The sequence below is a fragment of the Capricornis sumatraensis genome, chromosome 17, assembly GCF_032405125.1.
Source record: "Capricornis sumatraensis isolate serow.1 chromosome 17, serow.2, whole genome shotgun sequence".
In the NCBI taxonomy this organism is placed as follows: domain Eukaryota; kingdom Metazoa; phylum Chordata; class Mammalia; order Artiodactyla; family Bovidae; genus Capricornis; species Capricornis sumatraensis.
Window position 1 is genome coordinate 51,305,868 of NC_091085.1, and position 16,514 is coordinate 51,322,381.

General features: G+C 49.0%; 1 protein-coding gene across 3 annotated transcripts in view; it reads left to right on the plus strand.

Annotated features, from left to right (window-relative positions):
* The window catches only part of GOLGA3 (golgin A3), a 37,284-nt gene that overhangs the window by 10,745 nt on the left and 10,025 nt on the right, over positions 1-16,514 (plus strand). For all 3 annotated transcript variants that reach the window (XM_068989695.1, XM_068989696.1, XM_068989697.1), the window contains 10 exons: positions 70-181; positions 4,235-4,541; positions 7,612-7,814; positions 9,803-9,940; positions 11,530-11,691; positions 11,931-12,299; positions 13,057-13,134; positions 13,901-14,164; positions 15,307-15,401; positions 16,176-16,392. In XM_068989695.1, the coding sequence (XP_068845796.1) occupies positions 70-181; positions 4,235-4,541; positions 7,612-7,814; positions 9,803-9,940; positions 11,530-11,691; positions 11,931-12,299; positions 13,057-13,134; positions 13,901-14,164; positions 15,307-15,401; positions 16,176-16,392 (1,945 nt within the window). The remainder of the gene's footprint in view (positions 1-69; positions 182-4,234; positions 4,542-7,611; positions 7,815-9,802; positions 9,941-11,529; positions 11,692-11,930; positions 12,300-13,056; positions 13,135-13,900; positions 14,165-15,306; positions 15,402-16,175; positions 16,393-16,514) is intronic.

Consider the following 16,514-nt stretch of genomic DNA (forward strand, 5'->3'; position numbering starts at 1 on the left):
GGACAGTATAAAGGAAGATAATGATCAATTATACTCCCACCACCTGATCCTTTTGTCTTTATCCTCTAGTGTGTCCATGGAAAGCTCTGTTGCTGAAACTCATGATGAAATGTTGCAGGTTCTTAAAGAAAAAATGAGACTCGAAGGACAGCTGGAAGCTTTATCATTAGAAGCTAGTCAGGTAATTGAAATTTGATGGATGTATTAATGTGCCATGTCTTTGGAAAGAATGTACAATTTCCTATTCACTACACACCAAGTTTTACAGATGTATTTAAGAAGAAGCTTTATCATCATTAGCAGCCTTGTCCTCGTAACCATTTATTTTTCTCTGTTCTGTCAGCCTTGGCAAGAGGTATGCTAGTTTCCCACTCCGACTGCGGGGTCTCTCCCTGTATTTCTGTCAGGATCTGCCTTGGATACCTCCTAGCTCCGCTATTAGAGACCTAAGAGACCATAACAGTTCAATCTTTGGAGTGGATTTCACCTTTTTCTGGCCCAGTGAAATTGTCATCTTTGTCCCTTTAGTACTTTTTGCTTTTTCTGATATGAATTTTGCTTTATCTGGTTAGCATATGCCTGAAAAATCATTTTCCATCCCTTAATTCTCAGCATTCCTATCAACGATCAGAATAAATCAGTTCAGCTGCCTTTGACCCTCTGCACTTGGCAGGAAGATGGCAAGGGCCTGGGGAGGTGTCTGGTCAAGACGTGGGGTAGAGGGGAGGGGCTGTCCCCTCAGTAACCTGTGCTGTGGGGATGTGGGGAGGGCACCCACACTAGAATGCTTGCTCTGCTGCATAAACTCCAGACCGAAGAGGTGATTACTGAGGTTTCAAGGTTCGTTTTGGTTGCACATGGTTTTCACTTTGTTCTCCTGTGGAACATGAGAGATACCTGGAGTAACAGGCAAGTTTGGCCTTGGAGTACAAAATTAAGCAGGGCAAAGGCTAACAGAGTTTTGCCAAGAGAACACACTGGTCATAGCAAACACCTTCCAACAATGCAAGAGAAAACTCTACACATGGACATCACCAGATGGTCAATACCAAAATCAGATTGATTATATTCTTGGCAGTCAAAGATGGAGCAACTCTATATAGAGTCAGCAAAAACAAGACTAGGAGCTGACTGTGGCTCAGATCATGAACTCCTTACTGCAAAATTTAGTCTTAAAATGAAGAAAGTAGGGAAAACCACTAGACCATTCAGGTATGACCTAAATCAAGTCCCTCACGATTATACAGTGGAAGTGACAAGTGTTCCTGAAGACAGAGTGCCTGAAGAACTGTGGATAGAGATTCAAGACATTGTACAGGAAACAGTGATCAAGGCCATCCCCAAGGAAAAGAAATGCAAGAAGGCAAAATGGTTGTCTGAGGAGGCCTTACACATAGCTGAGAAAAGAGAAGCTAAAGGCAAAGGAGAAAAGGAAAGATATACCCATTTGAATGCAGAGTTCCAAAGAAATAGCAAGGAGAGATAAGAAAGCCTCCCTAAGTGATCAATGCAAAGAAATAGAAGAAAACAATAGAATGGGAAAGACTAGAGATCTCTTCAAGAAAATTAGAGATATTAAGGAAACATTTCGTGCAAAGATGGGCACAATAAAGGACAGAAACAGTATGGACCTAACAGAAGCAGAAGATACTAAGAAGAGGTGGCAAGAATACACAGAAGAACTATGCAAAAAAGGTCTTTAACCAGATACCCATGATGGTGTGATCACTCACCTAGAGCCAGACATCCTGGAATGTGACATCAAGTGGGCCTTAGAAAGCATCACTACGAGCAAAGCTAGTGGAGGTGATGGAATTCCAGCTGAGCTATTTCAAATGCTAAAAGATGATGGTGTGAAAGTGCTGCACTCAATATGCCAGCAAATTTGGAAAACTCAGCAGTGGCCACAGGACTGGAAAAGGTCAATTTTCATTCCAATCCCAAAGAAAAGCAATGCAAAAGAATATTCAAACAACCACACAATTGCACTCATCTCACACGCTAGCAAAGTAATGCTCAAAATTCTACAAGCAAGTCTTCACCAGTACATGAATTGAGAACTTCCAGATGTTCAAGCTGGATTTAGAAAAGGCAGAGGAGCCAGAGATCAAATTGCCAACATCTGTTGGATCATAGAAAAATCAAGAGAGTTCCAGAAAAACATCTACTTCTGCTTTATTGACTACACCAAAGCCTTTGACTGTGGATCACAACAAACTGTGGAAAATTTTCAAGAGATGGGATTGAATACCAGACCACCTTATCTGCCTCCTGAGAAATATATGCAGGTTAAGAAGCAGCAGTTAGAATCAGACATGGAACAATTGACTGGTTCCAAATTGGGAAAGGAGTATGTCAAGGCTACTTATTGTCACCCTGCTTATTTAACTTATATGCAGAGTACATCATGCAAAATGACGGGCTGGATGAAGCACAAGCTGGAATCAAGATTGCTAGGAGAAATATCAATAACCTCAAACATGCAGATGACATCACCTTTATGGCAGAAAGCAGAGAGAAACTAAAGAGCCTCTTGATGAAAGTGAAAGAGGAAAGTGAAAAAGCTGCCTTAAACCTCAACATTCAAAAAATGAAGATCATGGCATCCGGTCCCATCACTTCATGGCAAATAGATGGGAAAACAATGGTAACAGTGATAGACTTTGTTTTCTTGGACTCTCAGATCACTGCAGATGATGACTGTAGCCTTGAAATTAAAAGACACTTGCTCCTTGGAAGAAAAGCTATGACCAACCTAGACAGCATATTAAAAAGCAGAGACATTGCTTTACCAACAAAGGTCCATCTAGTCAAAGCTATGGTTTTTCCAGTAGTCATGTATGGATGTAAGAGTTGGACTATGAAGAAAGCTGAGTGCCGAAGAGTTGATGCTTTTGAACTGTTGTGTTGAAGACTCTTGAGAGGCCCTTGGACTGCAAGGAGATCAAATCAGTCCATCCTAAAGGAAATCAGTCCTGAATATTCATTGGAAAGACTGATGCAGAAGCTGAAGCTCCAGTATTTTGGCCACCTGATGTGAATAACTGACTCACTGGAAAAGACTCTGTTGCTAGGAAAGATTGAAGGCAGGAGAAGAAGGGGACGACAGAGGATGGATGAGATGGTTGGATGGCATCACCGACTCAATGAACAGGAGTTTGAGCAATCTCCAGAAGTTGGTGATGGACAGGGAAGCCTGATATGCCATAGTCCATGGGATCACAAAGAGTTGGACACAACTGAGCAATTGAACTGAACTGATCCTCCTGGAATTTGATTTGCTCTTCGGCTGTGTCCAAGCCAAGATCTTTGTGGATTGTTACGGGTGTAAAACTTGCTGGTATTTCTGTGAAGACACTAATTATACTTAACTACAAAATCTTATTGCATCTGCTCAGTTAGCTTCTTTTCTTTGGGTATTTGTTCTTCTGTTTGATGTATCTGTTGTTTGTCTTCCCAAGGTTGTTTTTCTCCTATTGTATGTTGATGTACAGCTGTCTGCTCCTTTTTGCATTTTGAAATTGCTCTACATGCACCTCCTGATAGGCTGACTTTAGGGTGGGTGAGAGATGCTGATGGGCGGGGACTGTGCCCTTTGCTCCCTGTCTCTTCTCTGGTGCTCCAAGTGCCTGGGCCTTCTGCTGGCCCCACCTTTCCTATCAGTTCCTGCCATGTCCATCAGACAGGGGTCCCTGTGGTCCTGCCACCTAGCACAGATGGTGCCTCAGGCTACTCTGTGCCCCTGGCTGCAAGGCCTCATGTAATGGTGTCCTTTCCCGGCTGATGTGTTCTGTGGGTTTGGTTTTTCCCAAACTTGAATCTGACTGCTCTGCATCTCCTAGAGATCCCTCAGCTCTCAGGTATTTTGTGTGTGTGTGTGTGTGTGTGTGTGTGTGTACTTTTTCTTTTTTCAACATCCTTGTGGGTGAGAAGGTGATCACAGATTCTTCCCCCCATGCTGGCCTGTTCAGGTGCCGCCATGCAGAAAACAAGCACATTCTGTCTTCACCCCACCTACCTGCCTGCTGGGCCTGATTGGAGAAACCCCTTCTTTGGGGATAGCTGTAATGCTGGAGTTCCTGAATATTTTGTACAATGTGGTGCTTTCCTGTAAAGGCCACCTGTTGGACACCTTCCTTTATCTCACTGGCTGTTTTGGCAGCTCTCTTATTAGGCAGGGCGGAAGTGACTTATTTTTCCGAGAGTCAGCGTGGCTGTTTGTGTGTTTCTCCAGGCACTTAAAGAAAAGGCCGAGCTGCAGGCGCAACTGGCTGCTTTGCACACGAGGCTGCAGGCGCAGCTGGAGCACAGCCATAGCAGCCAGCAGAGGCAAGATTCACTCAGTTCAGAAGTGGACACCTTGAAGCAGTCCTGCTGGGACCTCGAGCAGGCAATGACTGACCTGCAGAACATGCTAGAAGCCAAGAATGCCAGCCTGGCGTCCTCCAACAGTGACCTGCAGGTGGCAGAGGAGCAATATCAGAGACTAATGGCCAAAGTGGAGGAGATGCAGAGAAGCATCCTCAGTAAGGACAACACAGGTGAGCGGTCCTGCATCTGCCCCTTAGTTCTATGCAGGTACCCAGGGGCTGTTCCCCTGGACGTTTCGTCTCATCTGCTCTGGTTGTCGTTCAGTTGCTCAGTTGTGTCCGACTCTTTGCAACCCCATGGACTGCAGCACGCCAGGCTTCCCTGTCCTTCACCATCTCCCAGAACTTGCTCACACTCATGTCCATTGAGTTGGTGATGCCATCCAACTATCGCATCCTCTGTCATCTCCTTCTCCCTGTCTGCTCTGGGGACTGACCTACTGTCCCATCAATGTGCTGAGGGGTTATTGTCCCTTCTTATTTGTACATGAAGTGTCCACTTGCCTAATGGAGTGTTATCTTTGGTTGAACTTGTGGAATTCTGCATGTTTTTGCATGCGTGTCAAGGGGTGGCTTCAGTTCAGTTCAGTTCAGTCACTCAGTCGTGTCCGACTCTTTGCCACCCCATGAATTGCAGCACGCCAGGCCTCCCTGTCCATCACCAACTCCCGGAGTTCACTCAGACTCATGTCCATCGAGTCAGTGATGCCATCCAGCCATCTCATCCTCTGTCGTCCCCTTCTCCTCCTGCCCCCAATCCTTCCCAGCATCAGACTTTGTTTCTATCACCAGTCACATCCACAGCTGGGTATTGTTTTTGCTTTGGCTCCATCCCTTCTTTCTTTCTGGAATTATTTCTCCACTGATCTCCAGTAGCATATTGGACACCTACTGACCTGGGGAGTTCCTCATTCAGTATCCTATTATTTTGCCTTTTCATACTGTTCATGGGGTTCTGAAGGCAAGAATACTGAAGTGGTTTGCCATTCCCTTCTCCAGTGGACCACATTCTGTCAGACCTCTCCACCATGACCCGCCTGTCTTGGGTTGCCCCACAGGCATGGCTTGGTTTCATTGAGTTAGACAAGGCTGTGGTCCTAGTGTGATTAGATTGACTAGTTTTCTGTGAGTATGGTTTCAGTGTGTCTGCTCTCTGATGCCCTCTTGCAACACCTACCATCTTACTTGGGTTTCTCTTACCTTGGATGTGGGGTATCTCTTCACGGCTGCTCCTTACCTTGGATGAAGGGTATCTCCTCACCGCCACCCTTCCTGACCTTCAACGTGGGATAGCTCCTCTAGGCCCTGAAATGGACTTTGGACCTTTGATGGTTAGATGTAATTGTTTCCACTCATTCTGTCTCCCTGGTCGTTTGTTGCTTGGAGGGCTAGACCCGCCTGCTTATTCCAGCATTGCAGATGCTGTTTGGAGTATTTAAAAGCAACACTGAGACAGTGACTAGTAAATACTTCTTTTTCCTCCATAAGTTCAGATTTTGGGTCTAGCTGGGTCCCTAGGGGAGCCCCCTTCAGAATGATAGACAAATGAAAGTGGAGTCTGGGAGCCTTAGTGGTAAGTGAAGGACTTGTGGGATCCTTCTCTCGTGCTCTCTGCTCATCCTGGGGACGTACACTCCATTCCCAGAGTCCATGAGCCACCCACGTCCAGGCACCAAGAACCTGGTCTGTGGGCTCAGCATCTCCCTGTGCACTGCGGGTAGGGGAAGGGTGGGGGGTTGGAGATGGGGAGAAGGCACTCAGAGCACAGGGGCGTGTCAGCCCAGATCCTGGTCCTCCAGAAGCCTGGATAGATGACACTCTCATCCTTGAAGTCTGGGAGCCTGAGAGATGGGGAGTGGTGTGGCGGGATGGCTGTGAGGGACCAGGTCTGCCCACGTGGAGTCTTGGTCATAAGACTTGTGAGACTAGGTTTTGGATCTTATGACAGAAAAGAAAGAGTGACAAGCTGCTGTCACAAGAGCTTTATCCTGATACTGGGCAAGCGGGGGAGTGGTGGGGAGCACCAGCTGAGAAATATAACAGCCTACTGTTTTTAGTCTCTGGGCATTTTATGATACCCAGTCCCTTAAGAAAATTATTAATATAATGTTCAAAAAGTTCTGTAGTGCTCAGGTTGCAAGGTCTGACCTGACCAGAGTAGGTCAACAGTGACCCGCACACAGTATAGTGCCAGCTGGGTGGGGGATTTGGGGTGCAGGGGATGCTCCAGTTGCCTTCCTAAAGCCCTACCATGCTGAACTTTGAGGCACATCCGTTCTCAAGGATTTCAAGAGCAGAGGTTGGATTTCCCAAGGTTAGGGGTCATGAATCCTGTCATTTTTTTTGTTTCATTTAAAATTTTTAGAATTTAAAATTGTAACTGTTTTCTTAAGTGTTTGGTGAAATTTATTTTTTAAATATTTGACTGGTTTTGTTTGGACTCTGACTTGGGTTTGTGCTGTGATTTCTTGTCTGTTCCCCCTCCCATCATCCGTGTTAAGAGTTGACCATATCAGCAAACCAGTGGAGTTTCTTGTGGATACCATTCCTGAGTTTGTTGATGACTCGCAGACTTCATCAGGCCAAAGTCTCAAGCCAGAAAGCTCCCAGACACACACAGTCGCTCTCCCTGTTTGCAGATTCCCTAGTTATGAATTCACCAACTCACTGAATTTAATCTACTCAGAGCTCTTTCTGGTTGTTTACAGACAGGTGCAGAGCAGAGAACCGTGGGGGTTGCCTGATGTACAAGGTGCAGTTTTTCCAGTTGACTTCTTGTTCCCCAAGTGCCCTTTTATGGTCGATTTAGTGCCATTTTTTTGTTTGTTTATTTTTGTGCTTTTGGGGGTGATTTTGCTATTTACAGTAAACCCCAGCACTGTCTGGTGTTCCTAAGTGCAGGATGGTTTTGGTGCGCTTTTCAGAGAAAATCGTTATGCTAGACAAGCTTCATCCAGGCAAAGGTTGGGTGCTGTCAGCTGTCAGTTCAGTGTTAATGAATCCACAGAAAGTGAAGTCAGGTGTCTTTCAATAGAAGCACATGTAAAACAAGGTTTTGTGTTATTAGTTGATGAGAAGTGACCAGACCCCAACTTGGATGGCCCTGCTCCAGGGTTAAGTGCCCTCGCTTGCACTTTAGACGTCGCTGCTGAAGAGAAGAAGAACCAGCAGGTCCCCGCTCTGCGTAGGCCGAGCTTCCCAGGCCATGCGGCGGCCTGAGCACTGTGCTTGCCTGTTTCAGTGCACGACCTGCGGCAGCAGATGACAGCCTTGCAGAGCCAGCTACAGCAGGTGCAGCTGGAGCGCGCCACACTAACCAGCAAGCTGAAGGCATCCCAGGCCGAGATCGCGTCCCTGCAGAGTGTCCGGCAGTGGTACCAGCAGCAGCTCGCCCTGGCCCAGGAGGCCCGGGTCAGGCTGCAGGGCGAGATGGCCCACATCCAGGTACGGCCCCCACCATGGCCAGAGGGCCACACTGCATGACTTGTGTGGAACACTTGCTTTTCCTCCATATTGAAAAGACTTCTGAGTTTATATTTCACAGAAAGGTTTTGTTAAAATCTGCTGACCACCTGCCTATCTCCCACCCCATGACGTGTAGTCACTGCCTTCTGTGATCTTCTGACACAGCTTCTGCTAGAGCATTTTAAATTCTAAAGTCCCCCTCTCTGGGACATCTTGTGTTCCTGGCTCTCACTAATCCATCCCATCCCCTCTCTGAGGGGCACCTGCTATCTGAACCCAGCTATCGCATCCATGCCTGCTGGGGTCCTGGACCCCTTACACCCCAGCTATCTCGCCTTTCACCACCTCCTGTCTTGTGTTTCTGACGTGCAGAGAGCACAGTACACACTGCTTCCCAGCGGAGCTGCTCCTTCCTCCAGCTGCGTGATCACTGGATCCTTCCAGAAAACACGCATTTCCCGGACCCCGGAGGAAACACTTCCCACTCTGTCTTTCCATGTTGTTAGGGTGCAAGCATGTTGGCCCCTGATTCTGTGTCAGTGGGAGCAGGTGTGGGTCCAGGTCTGCAGGGTGCTCTGGAGGCACTCCGGAGTGGTAGGCAAATTGCTATAATACACTTTGCCCCAAATCTCAGGGTTTGGACTAATTGGACCAGTTGTGAAGGTGCTGATGGTACCTTGGTCAGCCTGTCTTCTCTTTGAATTTTGCTGTGGGTTTTATCACCTCCCTTTTTTTTTTGTTGGTCCAGATTAAATATTATAATTTAACTTGTTAAAATGTTCAAAACATTGAAACTTTATTTCTCAAGTGGAGGATATGAAGTACTTACTCCACCAAAAACTCTTTTTTAAAAAATCTAACACAAAAATTAATTTTTAATCAGAAAAAGTTATCACAATATATTGCTAAATGAAAACAATTATAAAACAGTAGCACAGAATGTCATTCAACATGTGCTGTTTAAAAAGAGGACCGTATAGATAAGCATTTGTTTACATACAGTGTAGGTGGAAATAAATCATTGCAAATCAATGCAATTTTGAAGCTATTGTGGATTTTTTGATGCATAAAAAAATTTAAAGAAGCGAGATTTATGTGTCCTGACATAATTCAGAAATGGCATTTGGAAGACAGAAATGGAAGATTCCAAGGAAATGGCAGTTGGAGAACCATAGCTTCTTTATTCAAATACCTGTGGCACCCAAGTTCGTATTCCTTGATTAGAGTGTGTAGTAAGTTTTTGCCCTCTTTTCCCAGTAGCATAGATATGTCCCAGGAATGCTCAGGCTAGAGGAGAATGCAGGGTGGTCTTTATTCTTTTGTTACCTTGAAATAAAATCCCGGCAAATTATGCTTTCCCTTGTTCTGAGCACCTTCTTCTTTAAACCCTGAAGCTCACAGTGTCTGGCCGCACCTGGCATCTTACAAGTCTTGGAGCATTCACACTGGCTCTGGAAGGGATGTGCTTGAAGGTCTGGGTCAGACACTAAGTGGATAGCCAGTGCCTCTTCCTGGGAATGGCCAGGGTCAGCCTGATATGTCCAGGATAGTCAGACATTGAGAGGGCAGGGCCCAAGATGTGTCTCCCCATAGGTCAGTTCATTTGATGGTTAGATTCCTGGCTGTCCCTGCCGCCCAGATGAGGGCCCTCACCTCAGGGGCTCAGAGATACACCTTCAGTGGAAACTATTGTGCAGGTCTTGCAACGGAGCGCACCGTCATAGGGGTGATGAGCACTGAGTTCTGGGCTGCTGGCTAGCCCCTCTGAAGCACACAGAAGCCGGATGGCCTGAGTGTCACAGTGGCTGCCAGTAGCGAGGCCCCGCATGGAGGGGTCCTGGGGAACGGCCCTTCTGGGTGCCAGCACTATGCAGAGACCCTGAGGCCACCAGAGTGAGGGGCTGGACTGGGCTGGGCTTGTGTTTGGAGTCTAGCAACCTGAAACTTTATGTTGTTTTTCTCTGAAGGTTGGACAGATGAGCCAGGCGGGCCTTCTGGAGCACCTGAAGCTTGAGAACGTGTCCCTGTCCCACCAGCTGACGGAAACCCAGCAGAGGTCCATCAAGGAGAAGGAGCGCATTGCCGCCCAGCTCCAGGGCATTGAGGTGGGCCAAGCTCCTTCTGGGTCTTGGGGTTTGGGTATTTTTCTTTTACGTTGATCAAGAAAATAAAACAATACACACATATACATGTGAACATTAGTACTATATATGTACATATGTCCGTATATCTTTTAAAATGTCCTTTTTGAACCATCTGCAGTTATCTAAGGTTTCAGCATTCTGTCCCTCATGTTCGCTCTATGCCCATCCCGTCTCTTGTCTCTTGAGTTGTTAGTGGTAACCTGTGGCCCTTCTGTGAGCTGCCATGTGGGCCAGCCTAGTTCAGCCCTCAGCCTACATTAACATTTCACCCTCCAGCACCCACGAGGAGTAGTTAGGACCATGTTCAGCCATCTCCGTGGATTATCCCCGGGGAAGGAGATGCAGAGGCTTTGAACTGTGCTGTTTGTCAGCTCCGAGGCCCTGGACTTAATATCTTAACCTCTCTGGGCTTTGTTCTCTTTGTATTAAATGTGGATAATACCTGCTTCACAGGCTTTTTGGAAAAGTAAAGGCGAACAAGGGTCTGCGGCATCCCGGCAGTGTATTCAGGGCAGTTTTATGCCAAGAACATCAGTGGTCTTTTAGGAGCACGTGGAAGGTTGGCATCCTATGACAACAGTGGTCCCTGCCTCCCCATGTGTGCCTTTGTCCTCACAGATGATGTGGAAGTTAAAAGACAGTCATGTTTTGTCAAACATATGTTTCAAGGGCTCAGTGTCAAAGAACTGAGAAGATTTTAAGTTATAAGTTCATGCTTTTTTTCCTAAGAAAACACCCAGATGTTCAGTCTTATCTACATAGTCATGATGAATGCTATATTTGCCCCATTGGCCCTGATCTCTAGTTTTACCAAGTGGCATCAGGAAATAATCCTGTGGAAGAGAGTGTGCCATGTATCACACCCCAAAATGGGGATGTGCTGTACAGCCTGTCTTCACACAAGTGGTCGTCATGGCGTTTTCATTCATCACTGTATCCTAGTTCTTAAAACCGGGTGGACCGCTTGCTTCTCTCTTCAGCCGGGTCCAAGAGTCAGCAAGGGAGTTGTGGGTAAAGGAGTAAGCAGCTAGCCTGTCTCATGGGCAGCAGGAGGACACCAGCTTTCTGCCCTCTTGTCACTTTTGGGCTTTCTGTCTGTGGGTTGTGGACAGGTTGGTGATGGAGACCAGGGCTTCTCTCCAGGGTAGTTGGTTTGTCTGCTGAATCTGTAGCCATCAGGTTATCCTCCTTTTAAAAAAATATTTCTTTATTTTGACCATGCTGCATTTTCCTTGGTGCACGTCGGCTTTCTTTAGTTGTGGGAAGTGGGGGCTGCTCTGTTGCAGTGCACTAGCTTCTCGTTGCCGTGGCTTCTCTTGTGAGGCACGGGCCCTAGGGTGCCCTGGCTTCGGTAGTTGCAGTTCCTGGGCTTTGGAGCACAGCCTCAGTAGTTGTGGCACATGGGCTCAGCTGCTCTGAGGCGTGTGGAATCTTTCTGGCCCAGAGATCAAACCTATGTCCTCTACATTTGGAGGCGGATTCTTTACCACTGGGCTACCAGGGAAGTCCAAGTCCTGCTTTTTAAGAAATTTTCTTTCTTCTGGGCCCAGGCTGACATGTTGGACCAGGAAGCTGCCTTTGTGCAGATTCAAGAGGCGAAGACGATGGTAGAGGAGGACCTGCAGAGGAGGCTTGAGGAGTTTGAAGACGAGAAGGAGCAGCTGCAAAAGATGGTGGCCTCGGCGGCAGTGCTGGAGCAGCAACTGGAGCAGGCAAGCACCTGCTGGGGCTCTCGTCACTGCCCTGGTGCCACGGCCAGCCTCACGGTGCTCATCTGTGCTGGTCTGTCCATCTTCTACTCATGTTCTGTGCCACAGCTTTACACCGAAGGCTGCCTCCAGAGCATCCATCCAGATTGTTTAAAACCTGAGCCCGGAAAAAGTAAACTCTTGGAGCACACAGTGTTTTTGTTCAAGAGCAGTCACATTGACTTTGGTTCCTCCTTTTCCAGGTGAAGTTGACTTTGCATCAGCGAGACCAGCAGCTGGAGGCTTTGCAGCAGGAGCACCTGGACCTGTTGAAGCAGTTCACCTCAACGCAGGAGACTCTGCAGACTAAGGAGCAGTCTCTTGGGGACCTGCAGGTGCGCTACGATGAGCTGCAGGCCAGGCTGGAGGAGCTGCAGGGGGAAGCTGCCTCCAGAGAAGACGCCATCCAGGCCCTGCAGAATGAGAAGATCGTCTTGGAGGTGGCTCTGCAGGCAGCCCAGAGCAGCAGAGAGGAATTCAATAGAGGGGTGAAACGCCTGGAAGAAGGGGCCCAGGACACGTCGGACACTTTAGAGCAGTTGAGACAAGAATTAGCCATCAAGTCCAGCCAGGTAATGCAGTTTGCTGTCACTTTGTTATGAATGGAAATCATGCATACGAGAAGTAATGCTCATTGTCTGGCCATTCATTTTATTTGTTTGGTCCTGTTTTGGAACACCTTGCTTTGTGAACATGGAGGAACACTTGCAGGGCAGGGCCCAGGGCTCAGTGGGGAAAGGGTCCATAGCCTCTAGTGTGGTACTTCCAGTCCTGGGTCAGCGGCTGGGTGTGGAGATGGCTGAAAACTAGAAAACAGTTGTTTGAGGCTTTGAAAGTAATCTGCCAAGAAATGCTGGTTTCAATCACCTACGATGAGGAGCTCAGACTTGGGAAAAGCCGCTTAGAACTTCGATTTTTTTTTTTCCTTCCTGGCTGCCTGACTTTAGTGTGACCTCCAGGACACATCGACAGTGGATGAGGGTGGGGAGATGGCCTGATGGTCCCACACCTGGGAGCTGCCATGCTGTGATGCAAGCAACCAGTAAACAAATACAGAACAAGAAAACTGCAGGGTGTGGACGAAGCAGAATTAGTGTCGGGAACAATGTTGTCTTCAAATCCTGTTCCATGAGCATCAAAAGGAAGTCAGTGACATGTTTTCTCTCCAAGGAGTAGGTACACTTTTTCTGCAGACACTGACTGACTGTTACCTTCTAGGACAGGATGCTCGGAGGCAGGTTGTTGATGCCTCTGTGCACATGTGTCCCCCCGAGACACAGGGCCCTCCTGGAGCCATCAGTGTAACATCTGCACTCGTGTCCCTCATAGGTGGAGCACCTGCAGCAGGAAGCTGGCGCTCTGAAAAAGCAGACGCAGAAAATAAAGGAACAGTTTCTTCAACAAAAGGTAAGAATATGTGGTTAGTTTTCTTCCCACAAAACAAGTGCATGAAGAAAATCCTATATGTTTAATCTTATCACTGGAAAGAAATCACTCAAGAGGAAGGTAACAGCTTGGCTACAGGTTTTTTAAGGCACTTCACTGATTCTGAAACACGTATCTCACCCCTCCCATTTTTATATCTCTGAAGTCAGGTGCATTTTCAGGATGGGCTTGGCAGCTGTTATCTCACGGATCATGTGCCCTGCCACCACGTAGCATGAGCACATGTTGCTTCCACAGAGCCCCAAGCCTCTTGTTCAACGTGTCTTTGATAACGGTCACACCACAGTCTAGCATTGAAATAAGGTGTTTCACATTAGTGAAGCCAATTCTGCTCTGGACGAATGAACACAGAGTGTCACCAAGGGTCCGAGGAAGGGCGACTGAGAATGTTATAAGTGGTGGGGGATTTTGTCACTGAGGTGCAAGCAGGGGTGCCTTCAGAAGTCAGGCAGGGCAAGTAGAGGGAGAAGGAATGGCCACATTCCCCCAAGAAGGTGACATGGTCAGGAATCCCAGCGGCTGGCGTAGTTGCTATGTGTCTCACCGAGACATGTTGAGGACTGTAAAATTGTGACATCTCAGTGGGCGGTATCGTGCATTTGCTGAAATACATTATCTTCGCTCCCCAAAAGTGTTGTAGATGTAAGCGGTGAGTTTTTTTGTTTATGCCATTCAACCCCTTGGAAGCCCCACCCCACTGGCTGCAGCTTCTGTCTTTGTTGGGCAGGTGATGGTGGAGGCCTATCGCCGCGACGCCACCTCCAAAGACCAGCTCATCAGTGAGCTGAAGGCCACGAAGAAGAGGCTGGACTCAGAGGTGAAGGAGTTGCGGCAGGAGTTGATGAAACTTCAAGGGGAGAAGAGGTCCATGGAGGTGGAGCACTCACGCCTGCAGAAGGAGGTGTCACAGGTCCAGCAGCAGGTGGTGGATCTCGAAGGGCACTTGCAGTCGGCACAGAGGGAGCGTGACGAGATGGAGACGCAGTTACAGGTTTGGGGGCGTGTCTGATGTGTGAGGGCTCAGCTGAACGTGCCTGGGGCTGTATGGTGGGTGGGCAGGGAGATGTGGAGAGGTTTTTAGAAAAGTAACCTGGAAAAGGCCCTCCTGGAGCTCAGATGCTGGAGCGTTGGGAGGGGTGGTCCAGGCAGATATACAGATACAGCTGTGAAGGAGGCCTAGAACCAGCGTCTGAGAGCTGGAGAGTCAGCAGAAAGCCAGGGGGCTGCTGGGTGTGGGATGGCACAGGAGTTCTGTGCAGGTGGCAGGGTGCATGAGGAATACGCTGTTTGTGCTCTAGGTTTTAAATGTGGTGCAGCCGGATTCGCTGTGCATGCCCGAAGGCCCCTGTGGTCTAGGGTAGGCAAGTGTGGAGGCAGGAGCCCATGAGAGATGGTGGTGGCAGTATCAGAGGGTCTCCGGAATGGGACGGGGAGAGGGAGACCTCAGGCCAGATTCTTGCAGCTGAGGAGCATGGCAAGTGTGAGAAACTGAGGCAGACGGTAGACCTGGGAGAACAGTGAGCAGGGAGTCAGACCAAGGGCTTTGTCTTACATGTGACGTGTCAGAAATCCCACAAGCAGGCCAGGCAGGGTCTAGCGGGGCAAGTGGGCTGGAGGCCACAGCTGAGCGCTGTGAGGGTACAGGCGGAACAAGAGGGCTGGGAGCTGTGGGAGCACAGGGCTCACTGAGGGGCTCAGTCTTTGAGGGCCAAGCTCGGCCTCGGGGCTGGTGCTCACTGCACAGGGGGAGACGGGGCAGTGGGTGAGGCCAGGAGGGGGCACAAGGCTGCCCCGGGGGCGCTGGGAGAAACCAAGGAGGGGCCTGGGGGCTCTGGCAGGGAGTCTAGTGGGGCCCCTGGGTGGGATCCGGATGCCAGAGGTTTCCCCACTGGCCAGTTCTTCTCACTTGTTTCCACCACATTCCTTGGCACAGGCAACTCAGGATGCTCCTAACCTTTGTTAAAGTTGTCACTTACCTCAGGACTCTCTGTCTGGATCTTCCTCAAAACCCGTGTCCTGTAAGGCAGCCCTGAGAGGGCACCATTTACCCGCGAGGAAGCCGGTCCCAACATTGGGGCTTCGGGTGGAGGGCCTGACGTTCCTCATTTTGTCTTTTCCTATCTTTCTTTGAAGTCTTTGCAGTTTGATAAAGAGCAGATGGTCGCTCTGACGGAGGCCAACGAGGTACTCAAGAAACAGATAGAAGAGTTGCAGCAAGAAGCCACGAAGTATGCGGGCAGGGCATGTGCTGGGGGAGGTCGGGCGGGGTTATGAACCATGCAGGGGACCCCAGTACTCTCTGTCCAGCCCTCACTGGTCCACACCAGGGGACCCCAGCACAGTGTGTCCAGCCCTCACTGGTCTACCCCAGGAGGCTTAGATGTCAGAGTCCAGATTTAAAGCTGCAAAAGTGATTCCGTCCAGACTTGATGGTTACACATGGATGTGCCAACATAACATATCTTTTCACAAACACTCCCTTGTCTGTTTTTGTTTTTGTTGCTTTTTCGTGTCAAGAACTTGTTGCAATGCCCTTCCTGCCCCAGCTCCCTGCCCAGGGCGGACGCTTGTGTTGGTCCCTCTCGGCCCACGCCAGGCCCTTCCACTCCCAAGGTGTGTCCCACAGTACTCTGCTGTGGTCAGCCACTGTTTTACCGTGAGCCTGAATGTTGAGTTTCTTGCTGCTAATCAGGAGGATCGCTGGAAGTCTTTCTTTTTGGGAGGAGGGGACTCTTTCTGCCTCCACCAAATCATCTAAACAGCTCCAAAAGGGGAGCGGGGCAGTTGAAATGCAGTGCTAGGCTCCTCAGGGGCACCCACCAACCACATCCTAAGGAGGCAGATCTGAGCAGTGGCGGAGCTGGACAGGGTGGAGCCAGGACAGCCTCCATCCAGAGCCCTAGAGGAATGGGGCTTGGATGGACATGTACTTCGCGTGTGCTTGGTGTGGCATGTGAATTCCGAGGTGAGCTGAGATTCCTTCTGTCTCTGCCACATCCCAGGGCCATCACAGAACAGAAGCAGAAGATGAAGCGTCTGGGTTCGGACCTGACCAGCGCACAGAAGGAGATGAAGACCAAGCACAAGGCCTACGAGAATGCAGTGGGCATCCTCAGCCGCCGCCTGCAGGAGGCCCTCGCGGCCAAGGAGGCGGCCGAGGCCGAGCTGAGCCAGCTGAGAGCCCAGGCAGCCACTGGCGGCAGCGACCTCACCTTGCATGTGGGTAACCTGTTTGCTTCGGCCACTTGCAGAGACTTGGTGTAGGGGCATGACATTTATAGGCAGCTCCCCTCCGAAACCCTCTTAGAGGGTCTAGAAAAGCAGTGTGGGGCAAGCGTGTG